A 27152-nucleotide genomic window follows, 5' to 3' on the forward strand; every position below is an offset into this window, starting at 1 on the left:
TAATAATACTAGCGATAATAGTAATTATAATAAACACTTATATTATGTTCTAAGCACTTTACATTCATTAACTCATTTAATTCTCATTGTAACTCTATGAGGTGGGTAATATTGTTATCCCCATTTTACAGGTGAGGAAATTGAAGCACAGTGATGTCTAGTAATTTGTCCAAGGTCACAAAACTACTAAGTGTCAGCGGCAGTGTGTGGCTTGAGGATTAGTGTTCTTCTCTGGTTCTATTCCAGATATGTTTTTTAAAATGTGTAAAAATGTGTACATATGTATATATTTGCTTTTTATTATGAGGGGCATTGTTACTTCTATAATCTTTTTTTACAAGGATGTTTCTTAAAATACAATGTTTTAGTTCTTTTTCCTTTTGAAGCTAGCAGTCAAGGAAAAAATTTAATCATTTTCCTTGTTTTCATTGATTCAATCAACTAAAATATCTAAACTGTGTTAGGCATCCTTGCCTGCCCCTGTCCTCAAGAAGCAACTGTCTAGTAGAAGACAGTGATATGTAAACATGTAATGCAGAGCCCCTTTGCTATGGTCTATATGTGTCCTCCAAAATTCATATGTTGAAACTTAATCACCAATGTGATATTATTAAGAGGCAGGCCCTTCAGGAGGTGACTAAGTCACGAGGGCTCTGCCTTTGTGAGTAGGATTCATGCCTTATGAGAGAGGTTTCACACAGTGTTTGTCCCTTTCTGACCTTCTGTCCCTTCTGCCATGTGAGGACATGGTGTTCTTCCCCTTCAGAGGATGCAGTGGTTAAGGTAGCACCCTGATCTTGGACTTCTCAGCCTCCGGAAGTGTGAGAAAATAAATTTCTATTTTTTATGTTATCCAGTCTCAGGTATTTTTTTATAGCAGCAGGAGTAGATGGACACTCTATAAAGGGGGTATATAAAGATGCGGTAGGAGAGGCACAAAGGAGAGAGATCAATTATGTAGAGGGAAGTGGGGGGCAGTGTGAAGGAAGGCTGCCCAGAGAAGAGGTAATGTTCTGCCAAAATACGGAAGGAAATGTAAGAGTTTTTCAGGAGCTGGGTGACAGGAGGAAAAGAAAAAGCAGCCCAGATGGGGGGAATAATGAGAGTAAAGACACAGAAGCCGGAACCCACATTGTTGATTTATCTGCACCTTAAGGGAGGGAAATGTGAATAGTGCCTCTGGAGATGTGGGTAGGAACCACATTATCTAGGACCTTGTAGGCTACGTTAAGAACCTCATCCTGTGTGCCAGTTTTTTGAGGAACACTTGAAGAACATAGGTGTTCTCAAGGTAACTCAAAAGATGTAAACCAATTATACACATATAATTGAATATTATTCAGCCTTAAAAAGGGATGACATTCTAACATATGCTACAACGTGGCTGAAACTTGAAGACACTATGTTAATGAAGTAAGTTCATCACAAAAGGACAAATACTACATGATTCCACTTTTATGAGGCACCTAGAGTAGTCAAATTCACAGAGACAGAAAGTAGAACACTGGTTAATAGCAGAGAGGGAAGGAAGTAGGGAAACAGGGAGTGATTGTTTAAAGGGGAAACAGTTTCACTTTGGGATGGTGAAAAAGTTCTAAAGATGGATTAGTGATGATGGTTGCAAAACGATGTGAATGCAGTTAATGCCATGCAATTGTATACTCAAAAAGGGTTAAAATGATATTTTATACTTTGTATATTTTGCCACAATTTATTTATTTCTTTAAGATGGTCTTGTGCTGTTGCCCAGGCTGGAGTGCAGTAGCATGATCATAGCTCACTGCAGCCTTGACCTCCTGGGCTCAAGCCATCCGCCCACCTCAGCCTCCTGAGTAGCTGGGACCACAGGCGTGCACCACCACATCTGGCTAATTTTTTTATTTTCTTGTAGAGACAGGGTCTCACTTTGTTGCCCAGCATGGTCTCAAACTCCCCGGCTCAGGCATTCCACCTGCTCCCAAAGTGCTGGTATTACAGGTGTGAACCACTATACCTGGTTTACCAAAATATAAAAATAAAAAAATAAAAAAAAGAAGAAATTTAAAAAGATACAGACCAAGCACTTAGAAAAATAATTCAAAGTTCTTCTTTCCTAATCTATTAAAGTTCAATATGTAATTTCTTTGCTTAAACCGATCATAATGATTTGCTTCTGTTATACAATAATGACTACCATTTACCAAAAACTAGCTCTTTGCTAGCTACACATCCACAGAGATCAGGTTCAGGGAGGTCATCTAATTGGTCCAAGACACACAATAAAGAGTGTGTGTGTCGGGGGTGGGAGGTCGTTATTTCTAGGAATCCTACCATTGGAAATCAAGTCTTTTAGGCTCCAAACACCTTGTGCTTTCACCAATCCCCAAGCTGCTTATCTTGCTACTTTTTGGGATATGTCAACATTTTTCTTAAAACAAACAAACAAAACTTCTCAATCTGAAAAGAAAGTATTGTTTGGTGTTTTCTGGGTTCAGAAAGTGTAAGAAGCCCGAGGCATTGCAGAATGAAATTTCGTTGAGTGTTTACTGTTGATCCATATCTGATACTTTTGAAGGGTTTTTAACCCCTCCAAGAGAGACTAAAAGAGCATTCAAAATCAGTCTAGACGCAGTGTACTGTAACTACTTGGCCGGCCACCTGTAACAGAGGGGAGGAGGATCTGCACTTAGTTGCGGCAGTTATCTGGAGAATACGGCCTTCCAGCCCCTCTGCCACCAGACTCCCCCGCTCCAGGTACGCGCCCCGCGGAGAGACCCAGCGCGTGCTCGTGCGCAAGCGCACGGCGACTGTCACCCGGCGTCTGTGGTTTGTCACTCGGCGCTCTGGTGTCTCGATGTAGTTCCCCTGGCTTCTCCTTGTCCGCCTCGGGCAGGGGGGTCGCCACTGCCCCTTCTCCAGGCTCTCTCCAACCCCTGCCCAGGCTAAGCCCGGCGCGGCCCTACCCTCTGACCTCGCGTTGCACAATGCCCGAGCAAAGTCTCCAGGGGTGTGAACCCCGGCGTCCCTGCCCCTGGGCGGGGACGGGCGGCGGCCAAGCGGGGAGTCGAGGCGGCGAGCGCGCAGCTGGCCTAGTCTGCGGTCCCCAACTCCTCGAGTCCCCTGGGAGCCGCCGCTGCAGGCCCCCGAGCCGCTAGGCCCCGCCGCCAAGCCAGCGCCGCTGCGGCAGCCATGGCGGAAGTTCATAGACGTCAGCATGCTCGGGTTAAAGGAGAAGCCCCCGCGAAATCCTCCACACTCCGAGATGAGGAGGAGCTGGGGATGGCGTCGGCCGAAACGCTGACCGTTTTTCTGAAGCTGCTGGCCGCCGGCTTTTACGGCGTGAGCTCCTTCCTGATCGTGGTGGTGAATAAGAGCGTGCTCACCAATTACAGGTAGGGCCGAGGCGGCGGCGGCCGAGGCCGCGGAGGAGGAGCGGGCGGCTGCGGCGGCGGCGGCGGCGGCGGGGAGCCGGCTCCCTGGACTTTGACTGCCAAAGTTAAAGCCGAACAAAGTTGGGCGGGAGCTGGGGAGGGCGGGCGGCTGACGCGCGCGGCCGGGGCAGCGGAGCCCGCCTGGCGCGCAGGCCTGTGGCAGGGGTCCGCTCCCTGCGCGGAGCTCCGGCCGGCCCGGCGCGTTTGGGGCTTGCTTGCCATGCCCTGGGCTCACCGCCCCGAAAACCCTGCCCTTCAGAGAGATGGAGCAAAGTGACTCGCTTGGTGACTTTTGAGCCCTTATGCCTGTCGATCAGGGAGGAGAGCGAGGGAAGCCTCCCTCCTCCGCAGCCTGGACAGGGGGCCGGGGCTTCAGTGTCCCCTGCACCCGCTGACAGCCTCTGGGGACGTACGCATCCTCACCCCCGCGGACAATTATTCCCTTGCTAACACTGGAACCCAGAGGCAGAAGTTTTTTTTTTTTGTTTGTTTGTTTTTTTAAAGGTATGTGAAACCGTTGCAGAGGTCTGTATCTGCACTGCCTTGAGAAATCCTTTGCAGGCAGCGGACTGAAATTGTAGACTCGGACAAGATGAGACAAGCGGCCGCCCGAGGCTACATCAGCGGGGTGGCCTGACAACCAACAGGCAGGGAATTTTCTCCCAAGATTTTTGTTTGATTTAGGGGCGGACGTTGGTGTGGCTTGTATCGGAATGCCTTATTAACGTTGCCGATGTGCAAATTGAATTCACGGAGCTAAGTTAGATTTGTTCTGATCTTGTTTTTTTCTTTGCCCTTTTTGTAGATTTCCCTCCTCACTATGTGTTGGACTTGGCCAGGTTAGTTGGAATCCTCACCATTACGTGGTTTATGTTGTTAGAACTTCTGTGTGTGTCTTTATGTGTAGAACAGTGAATCTGTGTTCTCTGTTTACAGATGGTGGCCACAGTGGCAGTTCTCTGGGTGGGAAAGGCGCTCAGAGTAGTCAAGTTTCCTGACCTTGACAGAAACGTACCTCGAAAGGTAAAAGAAGAAAAGCGATACTTTATTTTGTGAAATGAAGTCAGTATGTATTCACATATTTTATCAGTGCCTTGCGTATTTAAAAATTGCAGCCTCAAAATTGCCCAGTCTAGAGTGGTTATAATGAATGTAAAGAATAAAAGTAGTGATATGTGTCAAAGAAGGCCTACAATCTCTTTAAACTTAAGAGAAAAAATAACCTAGGAATATTCTTCTGTTTTTAATTAATGCACACTTGTTGAGGTACAATAGTTTTGCAGTTTCTCTATCCATCTAGCCAGTGTATCCTGCATTCATTATTCTTTGGGCTTATTTTATACTGTCTGCCTCTGCTTGACTCCAAACGAAGATGAAATGCCTTTACTTTTTCTGCTGACATTAGAGCTATGGGCTCTAATACATTATCATATTTTACAGCAAATGATGTTTCTGTCTCACATTGATCATATTCATATTTCTGTCTTTTCTCCCTGCCTTCCTCCCTTTCTTTCTGCTATAGTAATGTTGTTTATCCAAGCATAAGTGTTGTTTGGGTGTTTGGGTGTCAAAATTGTGTATGATAACTAATCTTATGTTTTAAGTGGAAAAAGTTTTGATCATATAAACAAAATTGTTTCTGTTTGAAAGGACCTTGTTTTAGCTGTCTTTATTATTGAGTTTTGTTATCCTTTTTTAAATTTTCTAGACGTTTCCACTACCTCTACTATATTTTGGGAACCAAATCACGGGACTGTTCAGCACAAAGAAACTGAAGTATGGATAACTTTATTTTACTACTGAGGTTAATGTATTCTTAAAATTGTACTTGAATGTCAAATATTTAACACATTGTTATTGATTCTGGAAAAAAATGAAAGGACCAGAAAGCTTCTATTACTACTAAATAATGAAGGTGGTGCCAAAGGTTTTAGTTTATAGTTTATGCTCTTTTCTTTGAAGAGAAAGAGAAGTTTTTTGTTTTTGTTTTTTTACCCCTCATTTTGATGTTAGAAGTCTTAAAATGTTATAAAATGCTATGATAGGAAATTTTTATTATTTTTCTAGAGCTACAATAGTGAAGATATGTACTAGGCTTCTGGGATTTCAGTTCTTTAATATAGTTCATAAATATTTTAGGCAACTTCCACACAGCAAAATTAGAGGGTAGGCACAAGAACTTTTGCAGTTTTTCTTTTCATGTGAAGTAAGGTAACATCAGCTAGAACCCTGATAAAAATATTATTAATATCTTACCCATGGCATGTAACTGTAGAGGCAACATACTTATTTTCAGAAAGAAGCAATAGCTCTCCTCTCCGTGGTAACACTGTCTTTCCCTCTAACCTCCCGGTTTCTGGCTTCTGCTCTTGTTGTAGTGTACATATTGGTTGTGTGTGGTATTAAAATGACACAAATAGAGAAAGCATTTAACAGAAACCCAGTGGCTTCACCACTACCACACAAGCTGAAACCCTGGCATTGTAAAATAGAATGGAGAGATTTCTGAGGATCAGGGACAAGGTGTTTTTCATTTCTTCCTTTAAAACCCAAGAAACCTGACAGAATGACCAAGATGGTATCTCTGAAGAGGGTTCCAAGGAAGTCAGATTTATCATGGGTGGCACATTTTTTTCCATTTCATTACCCACCAGGAAAGAAATGCAGGCCTTCTGCAAAGTGCTGCTTGTGTAGAGTTTGCTTTTTTTCATCCATCTCATCCAGCCATTCATTCACACCTATCTTTGATTGCCAGCTAAGTATAAGGCACTTTGGAGTGAGATAAGATATATTCAGAAATAACTATATTGCAAGAGGCTGTATGTTTGATTAGTACAAGCAAAATGCTCTGGGAATTTAGATGAAGACAAAATTACATCCACAAAATGACAGTCAAGGCATTTCATGGGGTAAGATTTTCATAGATGGTTTTTGGCTGGTCTAGGGGTGGGAAGGGAGGTTAGACTAGTGAAAAAATGAGAAGGAAGCCTTTTTCTATTAAAAACTGACATATTTACAGCTTAGGGCTTTGCATAATTAGCAGAATAAAGTTTTGTAGTTAATTTAACGTTTCTCACTTCTAGTAGTTTTTTAAAAGCAACTCTTATAGGCTTTCAAGTAGGAATTGTTTCTAGAGAAAAGCAGGGGTTTAACCATAAATGAATCAGTATGGAATTTCCATAATGGAAGAATAGCATTATTTTAACTACCAATTTGGAACATCTTAGTTTAAAACAAATTGTTAAATTCTAGTTTACCTAATTATCTTTTTTTTTTCCAGCTTGCCAATGTTTACAGTTCTGAGAAGGTTCTCCATCCTGTTTACAATGTTTGCTGAAGGAGTTTTACTCAAGTGAGCTAAGTTTCTAATATATCTGTTCTTTAAATCACCTTGAAAAGGTGCCCAGCATATGTGAGATATTAAATTATTTGTCTTGTTCCTACCTTACCTTTTGAGAAGTTTAAGCAACCCTCTCTCTTGGCTGCTGGAATTGATAGTTTGTGGGAGTGGTAGTTGGGAAGGTTATGAATTGGAGTTGAAAATCTTACCTGAATGTGAGATTTACTTTCTAGAATTTCTGTACTACTGCCACTGGGAGAAGCTGGATCAGAATCATAGGTATAGGTTTTAAATAGTGTTCATGTCTTAGCTGCTTTTACTACAAATGAATGTGACATATTTCTGTTAAAGAAATTCTGCCTTACAAAATTCAAACTCACTAATAGTAACAATAGGTGAAAATTTTAAAAGTGGGTGTAATAACATACAACAATAAATTTTTGCTTTATCAAAGGGGTTCTTTTAAATATCCAGTTTCTCAGAAATGTTTAAAATATGATTGTTTATAGCTTTTGAGAAAGCATATCACATTTTTTGCTTCTGTTGTAAAATGAGTGTGGGAATAAAGTCATGTGTGTATTTTAAAATTTTTTATTTTATAGGAAGACTTTTTCTTGGGGTATTAAAATGACTGTATTTGCAATGATTATTGGAGCCTTTGTAGCTGCCAGGTAAGATGTGGGCCTATTACTAGCACATTATAAATTGTCAATAATTATTGATAATAAATGATTACTTATCAATAACAATTCTTTATAGCCTAAATAAGAATTATATCTTTGAAAAGCATCTAGAAGACTCTTGAAAAGGTTAAATCTTTTTGGCTGTATTAAGATAAAGGTTGACAAAAATAAGATTCTTGGGATTGTTAAAATTTAAATTGATGTAATTTAGAATTTGTTACTGTTGTTGTGCTGAATACATAGCATGTGCCACACAATATGTTTGGCATTTTACACATCTTATTATGTATTCTTCACAACACCTCTGAGAGGTATGGGTATAATTTTCCTATTTTATAGTTGAAGAAACTAAAACTTCAGTAACTTGCTTAAGGTCACAGAGCTAATGGCAGAGCTGAAATTTGAATCTGTGGCTTTCCTCAGAGCCTGTGTGTTTTTGTAAACCATATGGCATTTCTTTTTTTTTTTTTTTTTTTTTTTTTGAGATGGAGTCTCGCTCTGTCTTCCAGGCTGGAGTCCAGTGGTGGGATCTCGGCTCACTGCAAGTTCTGCCTCCCGGGTTCACGCCATTCTCCTGCCTCAGCCTCCCGAGTAGCTGGGACTACAGGTGCCCGCCACCACGCCCAGCTAATTTTTTGTATTTTTAGTAGAGACGGAGTTTCACCATGTTAGCCAGGATGATCTCAATCTCCTGACCTCGTGATCTGCCCGTCTTGGCCTCCCAAAGTGCTGGGATTACAGGCGTGAGCCACCACGCCTGGCCTGGCATTTCTGAATTTTGCATGCTGCTAAAGAAAAGCATGTCTCCTCTTCTGTGAGGTGAGGAAAATGACTGTGAAACATTTGCTTGCCTTTTCGAATAATGAATAATAACATTGCTTTAATTGGCCTCACATAAGATATGTCACAAATGCCATAACTTAGATATTCTATTAGGTTATTAAAGCTTTTCCCGTTTTTCTTAAGTTTTAGTTTTAAAATACATGAGGGAAATGTATACCTACAGACTGAGAAAATTATAATGATTGCTAGAAGTCTTCTACAACATTTTAATCAGCCTAGGGCATGCATATATGTATTTGCTAATGCCACATATTCTGCCAGACTTATGTTTTCCATCCAGGAGTTCCAGTGTACTTCTTGAATTGACTCATTTACCTTCATCACATTCCCGTAGTATAAGTGGAAGAAAATATTATCAGTCCAGTCCTATTTTACAAGTCCAGTCTCCAAGTAAAATTTCATTCTAAAAAAAAGAGAGTGGCATAATTGGTTACTAGAAATTGGCTATATAGCTAACTGCTTTTCCTTTTATGTCATATTCCCCCCTTGGAGAAAAATTCTATACTAGCCTCCTACCTTTCTTTTTAGAGGCGCCCTGCTAGTCTTTGAAACATTTCCTTGAAGCTGATGGGACCCAAAATTGTACCAAACAACAGGGGTTCCTCAGGGCTTTCTTGGGTCTACAGAAAACTTCTGAAAAGGATTACTGTCTGGACCAGCCTTATCTGGTTAGACCCTTTGACTTGGAAAAAGATTGAAAGGAAAGGAACTCAGACCTCTGGAGTCAGTCAGAGGTTGTTAGACTGCTTGGGGTAGGGAGTGTGCATTAAGTTAGGCCTGCCTAAAATTACAGTGGCATAGAACTCATTAGGTAAGTCTTGGTTCCTATACAGTATCTCTGCAAAATCATAGTCTGTGGAGCCACTATTTTAGCTATGGTGCTGAAGTATGCTGAAGGCGTACCTTTCTCAGATTTTCATTTATTCTGTTTAATTTACTAAATTCTTACCTTGTGCCTGGTACTCTAAGTTCCAGAAATTTTCAGTTTCCCTAAACCCCCAAGTTGTACTTCACAGGTTCATTGAGCACTATTTAAGTATTTGAGTTCCTGCTATGTGCTTAGACATTGTTCTAGCTTGATCTCAGAACTAACCATGATCCACACTTCAGAAATTTCACCCAGGGGCCCAACTGCCTATGTAAGATAGTCCTACCTTTCATGTGGACCTTCAGAAAATGACTTGTTAACAGCCTCGTCCTTTTGGTTTTCTTGTCTATGAAATTGAGCTCTGCCTGCTACTGCCTGCTTCACAGATGTACTTAATGGTAATTTGGTGCTTGTTGTCATCTGGCTTTGAATGCAGAGCAGTGTGCTATTAAATGACATGAATGATTGTTGCTAATTATATGTTTAAATGTTAGTGCCTCTTATTTCTGAGGAATCCCTTATTGAGGTGAAATTGCAAACTATGACCAGAAATCAAGAAATACTAGTAGCTGATAAAATGCCTAATATTCACTTCCCTAGATGAGAATATGTTCTTGTAAATATTTTAGCTCATATCTATTTAAAATTAAATGCGTGTTCTTTAAGTTGTTCTTAAAGTGTTGCTTATGTTTTGCAGCTCTGACTTGGCATTTGATCTGGAAGGATATGTTTTTATTCTGATAAACGATGTCCTGACAGCAGCAAATGGTGCATACGTAAAACAAAAATTAGATTCAAAAGTAAGTAGCAATCTAAAGCTTTAACAGATGTGTACTGATGTTGGAATGTCAATTCATCGGAGAAAAAGTGGGGAATAAAGAAAGTACTTACCAGGGATGAGAAAGACATAGTGGCTCTCTGAGGGTAAAATTCCTGCACTTTGATGTTCATATAAGAAACTTTATTTTTTAATTAATTAGCAATTAGGTTTTATTCCAGGCTTTTCTGGGATTGCGTGAATTTTGACTTTGTGTGGGGTAGGGAAAGTAAAGCGTGTTCACTGCAGTGTCTTTAAATGTTCATAGCTGTATTCAAGAGGACTTTCCAGGGGACCTGGGAGGCAGAAAGAGAACTACCTGGAAACCTTTGGGCAGACTTGAAGGGAAATGAATGTTGGAAGGGGCTGCAAAACAGAAATGGCCTTTATGTATTTGCCCTATAAATAATGGGAAATTTTAGGGAACATTAATATCTCTGTCTCTCTTAGGGGCAACACAGTGTTTCCTGGCCTTGGCTTTACCAGATATTGTTTGTTTGTTTACTATATACTTTAAATATATTATTTTTGGATCAAGCCAGATTATTAGAAAGCTGAGTATTTGAATCATATTGCTTTTGCAACATTATGTTATGAGATTACATTACTGTAAGAAACAACTAAATGAACCTCAACTTTATATATCCCAGGGTTGCTAATTGAAGGAATTGTCCTTGATATCATAATGTATCCTATCTGAGGACTCATATGAGATACTTATCTTAGATGTCACCATAGTTTTTCCTGAGCAGCTGGTACATTTTTATCTCATAATTACATCTTGTAACTGACCATGACTTTATCTTATTTTCCTACCCATATTTTCTCTTTAGTCAGATGACTTTAACTGCTTAGTTTTTAGTCTTTTCTATAATGCGTAGAATGTTTCTGAAACTACTTAAGCTCTTTTTTGGGAGCTTAGATAATAAATAAATACAAGTACTGCTTGATAGTACTATTGGTATTGAATTGACCTTGCCTTGGCCAGGGGCTTTGTCTGCTCCTCTAGAAAACAAGTATAGATTGAATGTCTATCCCAGTAGGTTTCATTATTTTGCAGAGAGTTTTTTGTTTGTTTGTTTGTTTGTTTTTGGAACAGGCTTGAAGAACCAAGGACGGTGTTGATTTGTTTCCAATCCATTTTCTTTAAATATACATGTCTTGGCCTCCATTTATTTGCTTTGATGAATCTATATGATGGTTGCTTTTTAATGGAAGCTACTAGTAAGAATTTTTATCTTTTTAAAATAGCTAGAGAAAAGATAGCGGTTAGTGATTGATCTTACTCTTTTCTTCAGCCCATTTGCTGTTTTGGAAAATAGATACTATTAATGACATTTTATTTGTCCAGCAGCTTCAGTTGTCTAAAACAGCACTGTTAATAGAATTTTCTGTGACATTGGAAATTTATATTTCTGCTTTCCATTAACTGGTCATTAGCCATGCATGACCCTTGAGCACTTAAAAATAACTGAGAAACTGAAATCAGTAGTTTTATGTGATTATAATTAAATTGAAATAGCTACATGTGGCTAGTGGCTACCATATTAGTACAATCTATAGTATATCCTAGAACCTAGAAAAAAAATCAAGAAAGTTTCTGAGTGTTTTATTCCTAGGAGAGCCCTTCAGTTTCTCACTTAGAAATGACTATGACTTATTTGTACTAGAACTTTTAAGTTCCTTGATTACTTCTCCTAGAGCATATCTTACAAGCAACAAACTAGAAGGTAGAGTTCTATTTAGAGGCAGAGATGTTTACCAGCAGTATAAAAGGTCAGCTAACAAGAGAAACAGTCAGATTATAAAAGACAGAAATACTGAAAAAGAAAAAAAAGATGTAGGGTCTATTAAACAGCAGTAAGGGCAACACTGAATAAGAACATAATACATAAACATAATAATACAGATTCATGATGCATAACAATGTATCATAAGACATAATAATACATGTTTATGATGATGCCCTAAATCTAGTTTTAGTCAGTGTACTTTATTTGAGAAGGCAGGGAGAAACACATTCAAAACAATTAAAATGTATAAAGAAAAACAGAAGTTTTGGCATTTAAGTTTTTGCTGTTTGTCAGTTACTGGATGATGTGTATTTGTGTGTATGTGTGCCTCCATGCATATCCTCTACTTCCTGGATAACACTCATGCCTCTGGCTGACGGGGCACCCTTCTTAAAGGCAGTCCCAGTATGGCTTTTTTTTTTGCTGCCGTACATATGAGGCACACCTTTACACTGATGCTTGTGGTGACCATAAGCAATCAGTTACTTGGTTTATCCCAGAGGCAGTAAGGCAGTACGGCCATGCTGAGGTGCTTTTTAATACATCAGGAGTTTTCTTCTTTTCTTTTGTTTTTAGAAGTAGAGAAACAAAAGAATGGCTACTCCATAGGCAGGGCAGCCAGTCAGGGGTTTTATTACTGATAATATCAGGACTGCTTACAATCATAGTCCATTGAGTATGAGTCATATGGCATAAAGATTTTGTGCTGCATTTTAGACCTGAATGTGGCTATCGAATTTAAAACTTTTTAACTTTAAAATATTACATAAAATAATGCATGTTTATGATAGAAGTAGTAGAAAACATGGATAAGCAAGAGGAAGAAAACATAAATCTCCCTTAGTACTATCATAGAGCGAGAAGCACTGTTTTGGTGGATATCCATTATTTTGTGTGTGTATGTGTATGTGTGTGCACACTTATCTGTATGTTAAAATTTTAAGCAAAAGAGGGATGATATAGTTTCTAACTTGTATTTTTCGCTTAATACCATTTCTTGAACACCTTTTTATGTCAATCAGCATCATTAAACATTTTTAGTGGCTGTGTAATGTTTCATTGTACAGCTAGTTATAGTCTAATCATCTAATCAGCTAGTTTTCCTTTGTTTTTTTTTTTTTTTTGAGATGGAGTCTCACTGTCGCCCAGCCTGGAGTGCGGTGGCACATCAGCTTACTGCAACCTCTGTCTCCTGGGTTCAAGTGATTCTTGTGCCTCAGCCTCTTGAATAGCTGGGATTACAGGTGTGCACCACCACGCCAGGCTAATTTTTGTATTTTTATTAGAGACGGGGTTTCTGTATGTTGGCCAGGCTGGTCTCAAATTCCTGACCTCAGGCGATCCGCCTGTCTTGGCCTCCCCAAGTGCTGGGATGACAGGCATGAGCCACTGCACCCAGCCTAATCAGCTAGTTTTCTGTTGTTGGGTATTTATTTCCAGTTTTTCAGTGCTGCTTTTGAGAAGGCAGTTCGACTTTTCTCATCAGTCAGTAATCTTTCAATCACAGGAGTTAGGCAAGTGTTATGCCCTGATCCTTACCACTCCCTCACTGTCCCCACTTCCCACCTCTCAAACCCTGGCCTGCATTTTCAGGAGACTGCTTCATGCTGAATGTCCCAGAAGTGTGTGAATCAAAGGTGGACTCAGAGTTCTTATAGGCTTCCTGTGTTTGAAGATGTGTGTTGTCCTTTGTTGCTCCCTAGTAGCTAAGAACCCAGTGAGTCATATCATGTTCTAGGAGTTGTAGTTATAGTAATCTTAATCTTCATTGTACTTCATGTACACATTTTCGGAAATACTTCACTGAGAAGTGCTGTCTGTTGGTATTGGTCTAGGCCTGAGTCTGTGTGTCTGAATCTGGCCATCTTTTTTTTGTTTGTTTGCTTTGTGCTTTTTGTTTGTTTTGTTTTTGAGCCAGGGTCTTGCTCTGTTGCCCAAGTTGGAATGCAGTGGCACAATCAGAGCTCACTGCAGCCTCCCTTGGATTCCTGGGTTCAAGGGATCCTCCCACCTCAGTCTCCTGAGTAGCTGGGACTACAGGTGTACACCACCATTCCTGGCTAATTTTTTTTTTTTTTTAATTTAAGATAGGTTCTTGCTCTGTTACCCAGGTTGGAGTACAGGGGCATAATCTCGATCTTGGCTCACTGCAGCCTTGAACTCCCAGGCTCAAGTGATCCACCCACATCAGCCTCCGCAGTAGCTGGGATTTACAGGAACGTGCCGCCATGCTCGGCTAGGTTTTTTTTTTTTTTTTTTTTTTTTGAGATGGAGTGTCTCACTCTGTCATCCAGGCTGAAGTGCAATGGCAAGATCTTGGCTCACTGCACCTCCACCTCCTGGGTTCAAGCGATTCTCCCGCCTCACCCTCCCAAGTAGCTGGGATTACAGGCACCCACCATTATGCCCGGCTAATTTTTGTATTTTTGTAGAGACAGTTTCACTATGTTGGCCATGCTGGTCTTGAACTGATGACCTCAGGTGATCTGCCTGCCTCAGCCTCCCAAAGTGCTGATATTACAGGCGTGAACCACCGCGCCTGGCTGTTTTTGTATTTTTTGTAGAGACAGTGTTTCACCATGTTGCCCATGCTGGTCTTGAACTCCTGGGCTCAAGCAATCTATCCGCCTCAGCCTCCCAAACTGCTAAGTTTACAGGTGTGAGCCACCGTATCCGGCCTCATCCATCTTTCTTAAATGACACCGTGCTAGGCTTCTGAAAAGCCCAAGACATACTCAATGACTCTTGATTCAGTTCTGGAAAGAGAATGGCTTCAGAGAGATGTTTTGATATTGCTGTGTGTGTGTTTGTGTGTGTGTGTATGTGTTCAAAATAACCTCTTTTCTACTTGCTATTTTGAGGCAGCCAGTAGTCATTTTAATTTCTCTGATCTTAAGCACTTGAGGAATTTATTTCAAGTAAGTATAAAATTTTGTAAGTTTGCTTTGTTTGATCATGAAAGTTTAGATTATTTCCTAATGTTTGCAAAACTTCTAACTTAATTCATTTGCTGTGTATGTTGTAGGGGAGGGTGTGTGTGTTTGTGTATTTGTGTGTGGTTTGAGTGGTAATTTGTACAGTGTTGTATCTGCTAGAACCAAATGCAGATGAAATACCTAATTATTTACTGTCCTAGGAGCTGGGAAAATATGGACTGCTCTATTATAATGCACTGTTCATGATTCTGCCCACCCTGGCCATTGCGTATTTCACAGGAGATGCACAAAAGGTAGGACTTTCTAATTATGGTTTAATGGCTTATGTTGATGAACTGCATTATTATTTATGATGAAAAGATAGACTTCGTTGTTCAAAAGAAATATGCTTATTAAGTGACCAAAAACTGAGCATTTACTCTTTCAATTGCTAATGTCATGCTAACCTCTTTTCTTGGCGTAAACATTGGATAGTACTAAGATGACTCAAAATAGCTTTGCTGTCAACATAAAAATAGTGCTTGCCAGCTAGTGTCCTTTTCTTACATGCCAGAAGGATAGAGGAAGGGAATTTTTACATTTCTGCTAAACTATAAAATAGGAATAGTAGTAAACTATCCTTGAGAAACAAAAATCTTGAAATAGTAAAATTCTCCAAATCCTAAACAAAATGCTAGGCATTGCTAGAAGTTCTCAGTTTTAGTGTACAGTTGTCATCCTGGTTTAACTCCCAACTTGCTTTTTTTCCTCAGGAGATATTTAGCATTGTGTGACACCTTAACCGTATAAAGAACAGCTAATATAGTAGTTTACCAATTTTCTGCAAATGTCTAGCTAAATAAATACAGAATAGAGTAGTAAAATAAATCTGGAGAAGAATTTTTCTCTAAAACAAGCCCATATAGGAGGCAAATTGATAACATATTGTTAGAATTCACAAAATTCTGCAAACTAAATGGAAATCCAGAATTATGGCAAGGATTTCTGTACCAAGATTCCTTCTAATGATTCCCCTGGCTAGTAACTTCTTCAGAATAAGTATGTTGGTCATTTACTCTAAAGACCGTGATTTTTACAAATTTGTGGGAGCTAAAATAAAAGAGATTTTTAAAAGCAGTTGGACTATTAAATTGTTCTTGAACCAAAGGCTGGAGACTGACAGCGTATGAAGCTGTTTCCCCCCCGCCCCCCGCCCCATCATACCTCTTTCTTTTAAAGAACTGGTCCAGGTCATCTTGAATATACGTGTAAATGTTTTAATGAACTGTGACCTACCTGCCAGCAGGCTTAAAAATGACAGCAAAGTAGGAAACAGCTATTTCTCTAATAAAGAGTATTGAATAAGTATTTTGTGGCTGTGAAAAAAAATGGGACAAGAAACTAACGTTTATTGAATCCCTATTATGTGTTAGTCACTTTATATATTTAATATAATGTGGTTTTTGTAACAGTCAAGAAAATTTTAATTATACCTATTTTACTAATGTGGAAGGAGAGGTTCAGAGAGACTAAGAAACTTGTCCAGTATCATACTATTGGGGAATAGTGGAGTCAAGATTTAAACCCAAGCCTGACTCCAAAGGCTGTGGGCTTTGGAGCAGACTAGCGACTAGCAGAAGCACCCCTCACTCTCCAGCTTTGGGACAAGAATATGGTGTGATATATGGTTCTAAATCTTGAAGCCAATCTGAGAAAGCTGGAAGAGTTAATTTGCTTGGGGAATGTATAAAGTTTCTTTTAGCAGACATTGAACCAAATGGACTAAGAGAGCAATTTGTGTGGCCCTTTGGAGGGAGACTAATCTAGGTCGAGGAACAGCAGGTTCCAAGTCCTGAGGTGAGAGTGCTTCGCGTTTTTTAAATGGGCAAATACCAGGAAAAGTCAAAGTGGACCTTGAAGAATGTGGAGGAAGAGAAACAAAAGGTGCATTCCAGATAGAACTAACAGCATGAGCTCAGGCACACCTGCAAAGACCAGACTCTTCAAATTAGAAGATAGAAGTCAAAGACCTTAGAAACATTAGCAGAGGCCTTAGAGAACATCTGGTTTGAGCCTCTTATTTCATAGTTGGGGAAACTGGGCCCCAGAGAGGACTAGAACCTAAATTTTTAAATTCTAAGCAGGTGTTATTACCATTCCCACCATACCACACCCTGATTCCTTCTAAATTAGGACCAATGCTAGACACAAGAATTTGACATTTACTCTGCAGGTAGTGACAAGTCCTTAAAAGTTTGTGACAAAGGGCTGGGTGCAGTGGCTCCCGCCTATAATCCTAGCTCTTGGGGAGGTGAGCAGATTGCTTGAGCCCAGGAATTCAAGACCAGCCTGGGCAACATGGCAAAACCCCATCTCTACAAAAAATTCCAAAAAAATTAGCATGCATGGTCGGGTGTGTCTGTAGTCCCAGCTACTGCGGAGGCTGATGTGGGAGGGTCACTTGAGCCCAGGAGGTCCAGGCTGCAGTGAGCCATGATTGTGCCACTGCACTCCATCCTGGGTGACAAAGCAAGACCGTGTCTCAAAAAAAAAAAAAAAAAAAAAAAATTGTGATGTAAGTGGTACAGTGGGGAGAATTTAGGGCTCTCAGAATGCAGAAAACTAGCTACCTCCAGTTCTGTGCCTGACCACCATCTGACTTTGGATAAATCCCTTCTGCTCTCCCACCTAGCTTTATCACTTGTAAAATGAGTCTCTAGATACAGCCCTTTCTGGGGTTGAGACAGAGTTTCTGAGGAGTAAAAGCCATGTCATTGTGGAAACAGGCAGCTATTCTCACAGCTGGCATGAGCCCACTACTCCCCGATAATCAGTGCTGATAAACTGCTCTCATTTGTTGGACTGCAGACTTTCCTGACCCACTTTGAATGGGGGCCACTTTGAATGGAAACTTTCTGTGTATTGAATGAAAAGATCTCCAAGATAAATGGTTAAATGAAAAAGCACAGTGCAAAATGGTGCATATAGTATCCTACCTTTTGGGTAAAATAAAAAGAAAAATAAGAATACCCCCCATGCACACACGCACACACACACACACACACACACACAATTTTTTCACTTATTTAAATAAAGAAAGTCTGGAAAAATATACATGAAACTAATAAATAATTTTTGTGCATATTGTGGGAACAGGGTAAGTAGAACAGGAATGGGAGGGAGACTTCTCAAACTATTCAACTTTCTATATTTTTTTGATTATAGGACCATGTAAATGTATTTAAAAACTATATCAAAGGAACAATAAGGAAAAGATAGTTTTTCTATAAATGACTAGTATCCTGTGATTAACCCTAAATTTGAAAATAACTGGGGACATGGCAAGTCAGTTTGTTATTATCCTAAGTTGCAGACTCTTGACCCACATTGCAAACTGAAGCAAAATTGATGCAAATTATTCTGAAAGTCTCACTGTTAAATTTAGTAGGCAGAATAAGGAAAACTTCCCTTCGTTAGGACAAGAATCCAGCAAGGGGGCTCTGAAAGGTCAGCTCCCCGGAGAGGCAGGAGTTGGATACAGCAGTTGATGGGGTTGATACAGCCTTTAAGCAAGAGTTGGAGGCCAAGGATGAAAAAAACGAAATTATAATACCATAAAAATGTAAAGGAAAGTTCCATTTGAAAAACTCATCCCGGTGAGCACATAATGCAAGGTCTTGGCAAAGCATTTTAAGAAACCAAACTAGTGTGTGTGTGTGTGTGTGTGTGTGTGTGTGTGTGTGTGTGTACATATTTAAAGTTTATCCAAGGTTCTCAAAGTTCTGGGTTTACCAGAAACCAAGGAACAAATAAATATATTCAGCACTTAGTTTTTAAAACATATATCTTCTAACTTAAAAACATTTTTTTAAACTATACCTCATGCAAAAACCAGCTTACTGTTAATAAAAGATACCTAGTTAACATAGATAAAGGCAGAGTGGACATCACTTAACCAATGACTTTCCAAAGCATCAGTACAGATTGTGTTTAAACTTACTAATTGCTACCTCCAGATGGGATTTTTTTTTTTAGTACAAAGCCAGTGATTCAGTCACGGGAGTTGGAGCTTGGCTTTCTGGCAGCACACCCTGCTAGGTGTTCTTACATAGGGATGGAAGAATATACCCCTTGCTGTAGATCTCACAAGGCTAGTTCTGTGGTACGCTGTATAATGTCTCCATTATATCACTGGCTAGTGATATGGTTTAGGGGAGTTACAGGAAAAGTTGCTGTACAAATTGTCTGCCTGGAGGTGTCTCCTGCTAAGCATTGCTGACTAAATAATGAAGAAATTTTAGGCTGTTAAGTTAGCCTGTTTAGAGTTATTCATCTTTTCTGGATTGCTTTGTGGACCATACAGATTGATTTTCAGACTCTGAATTATTCTCACCACATAGAGACAGATTCCTTCTGTTTTCTGGGCCTTGGTGTTCCCATATGTAAAACAGGTGGGTTGGATCAATTATTCTTTAGTTATGAATGAATAGACCTTTCTCTTTGCCAGTATATTATTTGACTGATACTGTTATGTTTTTAACCATTCTTACCTCTGAGATATCTCTTTTCAAATAAGAGCAAGTGACCTACTTGGCAAGCTGGAATGTGTAGTTTTGACATGATCTGTAGGTATTATTTTATATAGGTGGCACCACTGACATTATCTTCTTTCTGCCTTAGCAAGTTTCCTAACAGTTTACTTTCAGATAAGGATTCAATTTTTTTCTTAGTAATTTTTCAAGGAAAGAATTTTTGGAATAGAATATCATTTATTAATCTTTTTTCTTTACCATGACATGCAAACTCAGTGGTTTATTTTTAGACTTCATGGTAAACAGAGATGTATCAAAACACTAAGAAACTATCTGTCACATTTTGGATTTTAGTTCAGATTTCAAATGAGTTGATGACTCAGAAATGGGGAATGGTTGCCTCAAGTGGACATTGAAATTTTTCCATACTTCTGACTAGATTAGGGTTGGTAAATTGTAAATTGGTGCTAAGTTATCCTGTGCTCGTTGTAGACATTACCAAGTAGTCACACCACTTTCTTGCTATGCTTACACATAGCCTGAGACTGTTTACCAAGACAGGAGTTTAGACAGCCAGAATCAGTTGATCAGAGCTGGTACAAAAGACAAAATCTGATTGCATCCCTGGATGAGAGTTTACCCTTTGTATTGATTGTGTAGTTTTTGTGCTAATCTTACTCAGATACTCCCTTTCTCTCTTAATTTCCTTAACCTAGGCAACAACAAAAACAAAATTTTTAAAATTAAAAATTTTTTCAAATATTTTTATTTAACTAAAAGTTTTCAACAAAATGTCTACTTATACACTGTAACTGTGGTATGTAAACTACTCTTATTTTACATATAAAGACAAAAAGATGAACCCATCAAAAATAATACCTACAACAACTTTTCAACACATTGACAGTACAATAAGATATCAAGAGAAACAATAGAAAGTTAAAAAGTGAGGGGATGAAATTAAGGTGTAGAGTTTTTATTAGTTTTCTTTTTGCTTGTTTGTTTATGCGCACAGTGTTAAGTTGTTGTCAGCTTAAAATACTGGGTTATTAGGTTGTGTTTGCAAGCCTCATGGTAATGTCAAATAAAAAAGCATACAACAGATACATAAAAAATGAAAAGCAAGAAATGAAATTGTACCACCACAGAAAATCACCTTCACTAAAAGGAAGACAGGAAGGAAGGAAAGAAGGAGGAGAAGACCACAGAGCTACCAGAACAAAATGGCAGGAGCAAGTCCTTATTTAACAGTAATAATATTGAATGTAAATGGACCAAATTCTCCAATCAAAAGACATACAGTAGCTGAATGGATAAAAAAAGAAAAAAAAAAAAAAAAGACCCAGTGATCTGTTGCTTACAAGACACACACTTCACTTGTAAAGATGCACATAGACTGAAAATAAAGGGATGGAAAAATATATTCCATGCCAATGGAAACCAAAAAAGAGCAGAAGTAGCCATACTTACATCAGACAGTATAAATTTTAAGACAAAAACTGTAAGAAGAGACAAAGAAGGTCACTATATAATGATAAAGGGGTAAATTCAGCAAGAGGATATAACAGTTATAAATGTATACGCACCCAACACTGGAACACCCGGATATATTTTAAGTTAATATACATTAACTTAAATTAACCAAATAAATGAAAGATCTGTACAGTGAAAACTATAAAACACTGATGCAAGAATGCACCGATATATAAAACAAATACTACTAGAGCTAAAGAGAGAGATAGATCCCAATACAGTAATAGCTGGAAACTACAACACCCCAGTTTCAGCATTGGACAGATCTTTCAGACAGAAAATCAACAAAAGAAACATTGGATTTAATCTGCACTGTAGACCAAATGGGCCTAATAAATATTTATGGAACATTTCATCCAGTGGCTGCAGGATACACATTCTTTTTCCCAGCACATGGATCCTTCTCAAGGATAGACCATATGTTAGGTCACAAGACAAGTCTTAAAACATTCAAAAAATTGAAATAATATCCAGCATCTTCTCTGACCACAATGGAATAAAGCTAGAAATTAATAACGAGGAATTTTGGAATACATGGAAATTAAACAATATGTTCCTGAATGACAAATGGGTTAATGAAGAAATTAAGATGGAAATTAAAAAATTTCTTGAAACAAATGATAATGGAAAACCAAAACTTATGGTATACAGCAAAAACAGTACTAAGAGGATAAGTTTACAGCTGTAAATGCCTACATCAAAAAAAAAAAAAAAAACTTCAAATAAACAACCTAATGATACATCTTAAAGAACTAGAAAAGCAAGTTCTTTTGGGTTCCAAACCCAAAATTAGTAGAAGAAAAGAAATAATAAAAATCAGGCAGAAATAAATGAATTTGAAATGAAGAAAACAACACAAAAGATTAATGAAACAAAAAGTTGGTTTTCTGAAAAGAAAAAATTGACAAACCTTTAGCCAGACTAAGAAAAAAAGAAGACCCAAATAAATAATATCAGAGCTAAGAAAGGAGATGTTACAACTGATACCACAGAAATTCAAAAGATCATTATTGGCTACTATGAGCAACTATATGCCAATAGATTGGAAAAGCTGAAACAAATGGATAAATTCTGGACACATACAACCTGCTAAGATTGAATCATGTAGAAATCCAAAACCTGAATAGACCAGTAGCAAGGAATGAGATCAAAGCCGTAATAAAAACTCTCCAAGCAAAGGAAAGCCTGGATATGACTTCACTACTGAATTCTATGAAACATTTAAAGAAGAACTAATGCCAATCTTACTGAAACTATTCCAAAAAATAGGAGGAGGGCACACTTCCAAATTCATTCTGCAAGGCCAGTATTACCCTGATACCAAAATCAGACAAAGATGCATTACACACACACACAACACAGAACTGTAGGCCAGTGTCACTGATGAATAGTAATGGAGAAATCCTCAACAAAAATACTAGCAAACCAAATTCAACAACAAATTAAAAAGATGATTCATCATGACCAAGTGGGATTTATCCCAGGGATGCAAGGATGGTTCAGGATACACGAATCAATTAATGTAATACATCATATCAACAGAATGAAGGACAAAAACCAAATAATCATTTCAATTGATTGATGGTGGAAAAAAATTTGATAAAATTCAAAATCCCTTCATGATAAAAATCCTCAAAAAACTGAGTATAGAAGGAAAAACAATATATGACAGATGAATGGGTAGTGTCATACTGAATAGGGAAAAATGGAAAGCCTTTTTTCTAAGATCAGAACACAACAAGGATGCCCACTTTCACCACTGTTACTCAGTGTAATACTGGAAGTCCTAGCTAAATCAGTCAGACAAGAGAAAGGGCATCCAGATTGAAAAAGAAGTCAAATTATCCTGGTTTGCAGATGATATGATCATGTACTTAGAAAAACCTAAAGACTCCACCAAAAAACTGTTAGAACTGATAAACAAGTTCACTAAAATTGCAGGATACAAAATCAACATACAAAAATCAGTGGCATTTCCATATGGCTATAGCAAACAATTTGAAAAGGAAATCAAGGAAGTAATTCCATTTATAATAGCTACAAATGAAATAAAATACTTTAACTTAAAATTAACCAAAGAAGTGAAAAGTCTCTACAGTGAAAGCCATAAAACACCGATGCAAGAAATTGAAGAGGACACAAGAAAATGGAAAGCTATTCCATGTTCATGGATTGGAAAAATCAATATTGTTAAAATGTTCATACTTCCTGAAGCAATCTACAGATTTAATTCAACCCCTGTCAAAATATCAGTGAAATTCTTCACATAAGTAGAAAAAACTATCCTAAAATTTATGTGGAACCACAAAAGACCCAGAATAGCCAAAGCCATCCTAAGCAAAGAGAACAAAACTGGAGGAATCACATTACCTGACTTCAAATTATATTACAGAGCTATAGTAACCAAAACAGCATGGTACTGTCGTAAAAACAAATTTATAGATCAGTGAAATCTATGTGTCTGAATAGAACACAGAACTAAATCCATACATCTACAGTAAACTAATTTTTGACAATAGTGCCAAGAACATACACTGGGGAAAGGACAGTCTCTTCAATGTATGGTTCAGGGAAAGCCGGGTATACATATGCAAAAGAATGACGCTAGATCCCTATCTCCTGCCTTGGACAAAAATCAGATCAAAATGGATTAAAGACTTACCTAAAACTTCAAAGTATGAAACTAGTAGAAGAAAATATTGGGGAAAGTCTCCAGCATATTGGACTGGACAAGGATTTCTTAGTAATACCCCACAAGCACAGACAACCAAAGTAAAAATGGACAAATGGAATCACATCAAGTTAACTTCTGCACAGTGAAGAAAACAACAGTCAAGAGACAACCCACAGAATGGGAGAAAATATTTGTAAATATTTGAAAAACAACTCTATAGGAAGAAATCTAGTAATCTGATTAAAATAATTGGCAAAAGATCTGAGTAGACATTTCTCAAAAGAAGACATACAGATGGCAAACAGTCATATACAAAAAGTGCTAAACATTGTTGATCATCAGAGAAATGCAAACCAAAACTACAATGAGATATCATCTCACCTTAGTTAAAAAGGCTTTTATCCAAAAGTCAGGCAATAACAAATGCTGGCAAGGATGTGAGTAAAAGGGAACCCTCATACACTCTTGGTGGGAATGTAAATTAGTACAAGCACTATGGAGAACAGTTTGGAGGTTCCTCAAAAAACTAAAAATACAGCTACCATACAATCTAGCAATCCCACTGCTGGGTAAAACCCAAAAGAAAGGAAATCAGTATATTGAGGAGATACCCCTATTTTTATTGTAGCACTATTCACAGTAGCCAAGATTTGGAAGCAACTTAAGTGTCCATCAACGGATGAATGGATAAAGAAAATGTGGTACATATAAACAATGGAGTACTATTCAGCCATTAAAAAAAAGGAGATGCTGAAATTTGCAACAACATGGATGGAACTGGAGGTCATTATGTTAAGGAAATAAGGCAGGCACAGAAAGACAAACTTCATGTGTTCTCACTTATTTATGGGAACTAAACATTAAAACAATTGATCTGATGGAGATAGAGTAGGTGGTTTACCAGAGGCTGGCAAGGGTAGTAGGGGGGTGTGGGAGGAAAGCTGGAAGGGTTAAGAGATACAAAAAATGGTTAGAAAAAATGAATAAGAACTAGTATTTGGTAGCACAACAAAATAATTGTTCATTTCAAAATATAGCTAAAAGAGTATAATTGGATTGTTTGTAATACAAAGGATAAATGCTTGAGGGGATGGATACCCCATTTACCCTGATGTGATGATGATGATGATGATGATTATTTTGAGACAGAGTTTCACTCTTCTTGCCCAGGCTGGAGTGCAATGGTGCGATCTCGGCTCACTGCAACCTCTGCCTCCTGGGTTCAAGTTATTCTCCTGCCTCAGCCTCCTGAGTAGCTGGGATTACAGGTGCACACCACCACGCCCAGCTAATTTTTGTATTTTTAGTAGAGATGGGGTTTCTCCGTGTTGGTCAAGCTGATCTTGAACTCCTGACCTCAGGTGATCCGCCTGCCTTGGCCTCCCAAAGTTCTGGGATTATAGGTGTGAGCCACCGAGCCCAGCCCCTGATGTAATTATTATACATTGCATGCCTGTATCAAAATAGCCTCAAATAACCCATAAATATATACCTACCATGTACCCACAAAAAATAACAATTAAAAAAATTTAAAAAAAATAAAAGCGTAATTATAGGTAGTGGTAGTTCCATATAACATTTGCTGTCTCCCGTTGATTATGGGACATTGTTTTCACTCCTGGGGTATTTAAATTATACTGCTGGCACCTGTAGCACTAAAGACTTTATTCAAAACAGAAGGAAAGCCTAAGAAAGCATCTTTGTATATTAAATCTGTAATCACAGCTACCAGTCAGCCAAGACCGAAGATTCCAGGCCTTGTGGCAGAGAGCCTCTTTAGTTCTGTGTCACACACAGAATGACCAGGTAGGTCATTCTCTTCACAATGGCTCTTTATCAGAACTTTCTCTAGAAGCAGAAGTTTTGTTTCATTTTAAATGTTTTGTTTTTTTCCTGATTGACAAAATGTATGTTCACCGTGCCTTCTATTTCCTATCTTAGGGAGAATAAAAAATTCACTTGCAAATCTACCACCAAGAGATAACAGTGGTGGAAGTTTAAGCAAATAATTTCTTCTGTATGTAAATTCTGTCTACATTTAAAGTAACTGCATTTTAGTCTCTCAGTTGATCCTCACAGGAGGCAGACAGAGCAGACTGTTTTCTACATTCATAACATAGGTAGAGGCTCACTGATGTTAAATAACTATCATGGCCACATGGAAAGTTAATGGCAGTTAGAATTAGAACTCCTGCTATTTGACTCACTGATTGATAACCACGTGGAGCCATAAAGGAAAAAAAAATTGAGAACATGTTGTTGCCTTGCCTTTGTTTTTTTTCCAGCAGTACAGATGGAAAGACTATAGGCTATGGAGCTGAACAGGTATTTACTGGCTAGATAATTTTGGAAAAGTTACTGAATGTTTCTGAGCCTGGTACATAATAGGCACTTAATAAGCAGCAGTTTTTATTTTTTTTAATGCTGTCTTTATGGCAGGGAGAATGGGCTCCTTTGCACTGTAGGGACTCCCAGGGTTCTGTTTTTCCTACAGCTGTACTTTCAAATGGCTGCTGCTGCTTTTGTTGCAGCCAAAGATCTATTCCTGTGGCAAAGCAGAGGAATGCAACAGCGTTCTTGTGCCATAGACTGACTTTCTCCAGAGACAGGCCAAATACTTAGAGAAATTAAAAAAATCCCATGAGAATTATTTTTCTGTTTTTGATTTTTATCTGGAATCATATCCATGAGATTTATTTTAATATCCTGCAGATATCATTATTATGTCCCCAAAGGAGACTGTGCAGTATATATTTGGGGCATTTTTCTGAATCAAATGTAACATTCAGTGTAGACAGCCTTGGGGCTTAGCGTATGTAGACTCATGTTTACCATATATAACCTGTGTGACCTAAAGTAAGTTATCCGTCTTCTGGGTATAAGATCTGGCCTTTCTGTCCCAGAGGTTGTCATGACAATCAAATGACATGATACATGCAGAAGCACTTGGTAAACCATAAAGCACTCCAAAAATGTATGGCAGCACTTTTTTAATCATTTGCTCCTTGATTATCAGGAAGCCTGATTAAACCATCTTTAGCATTGTGCCTCAAAGCCTGCCTGGGGCCTGGCACATGGGACTTAATAGATGTCAGAATTGTACACCAAAAGCAGAGGATATATTTAGAGCTAAAGGAGAGAAGAAACTTAGGTTTATGAGAGGTTTATTTGAGGTCATTGCCAAATAATTCTGATTACTGACCACTGATTAGGTCACTGATAAAAAAAATTAAAAATAATGATTATATATAGTAGCTGACATCATTTATTGAGCCAGATTCTCTCCATGTCAGTGATTGTATCCAAATATATATTTTTTGTAATTCTGATAACAACCCTGTAGGTGAGGCCTTACTATTCCTCTTTTTACATATGTAGAAACTAAGGTTCAGAGAATTATCATTGTCCCTTATAACAACTTATTCTCTATTCTTAATGACTTTGGGGTAAAAGAATAGCTTAGCCAGGAAACGAAGATAATTTAGAGTTGGAGGAAACGTTTTAGGGCTGAGATTTCTTTTATGTGTTTTAGCTTGAGTAAAATAAACTCTCTACTTTTCAAGCTGATCTAATACTCTTGGCACAACTGGAAGAAGCCTTAATACCCGTGCAGTTCACTTTTACAGAAGTTCAGTCTAGCATAATGAAGCAGTGGTGAGGTGGTACAAGATACCAGGCTTCTGAATTCTGGTCCACCTACTTTTCTAGGTGCAATGGCTTTTCTTGCAGGGTATGCGTAACCTT

The 27152-nt window shown here is 38.5% G+C and overlaps 1 protein-coding gene across 2 annotated transcripts in view; it reads left to right on the forward strand.

The window, feature by feature from the left end:
* The first annotated feature begins 2757 nt into the window (after positions 1–2757).
* SLC35D1 (solute carrier family 35 member D1) overlaps positions 2758–27152 on the forward strand; it is a 54828-nt gene continuing 30433 nt past the window's right edge. Inside the window, exons 1-8 of one of the 2 annotated variants that reach the window (XM_024243811.3) lie at positions 2758–3371; positions 4216–4249; positions 4347–4433; positions 5119–5186; positions 6691–6762; positions 7353–7421; positions 9842–9944; positions 14891–14983. In XM_024243811.3, the coding sequence (XP_024099579.1) occupies positions 3169–3371; positions 4216–4249; positions 4347–4433; positions 5119–5186; positions 6691–6762; positions 7353–7421; positions 9842–9944; positions 14891–14983 (729 nt within the window). In that variant the 5' untranslated portion in view covers positions 2758–3168. 2 annotated transcript variants of the gene reach the window in all.

The sequence above is a fragment of the Pongo abelii genome, chromosome 1, assembly GCF_028885655.2.
Source record: "Pongo abelii isolate AG06213 chromosome 1, NHGRI_mPonAbe1-v2.0_pri, whole genome shotgun sequence".
Taxonomy (NCBI): Eukaryota; Metazoa; Chordata; class Mammalia; order Primates; family Hominidae; genus Pongo; species Pongo abelii.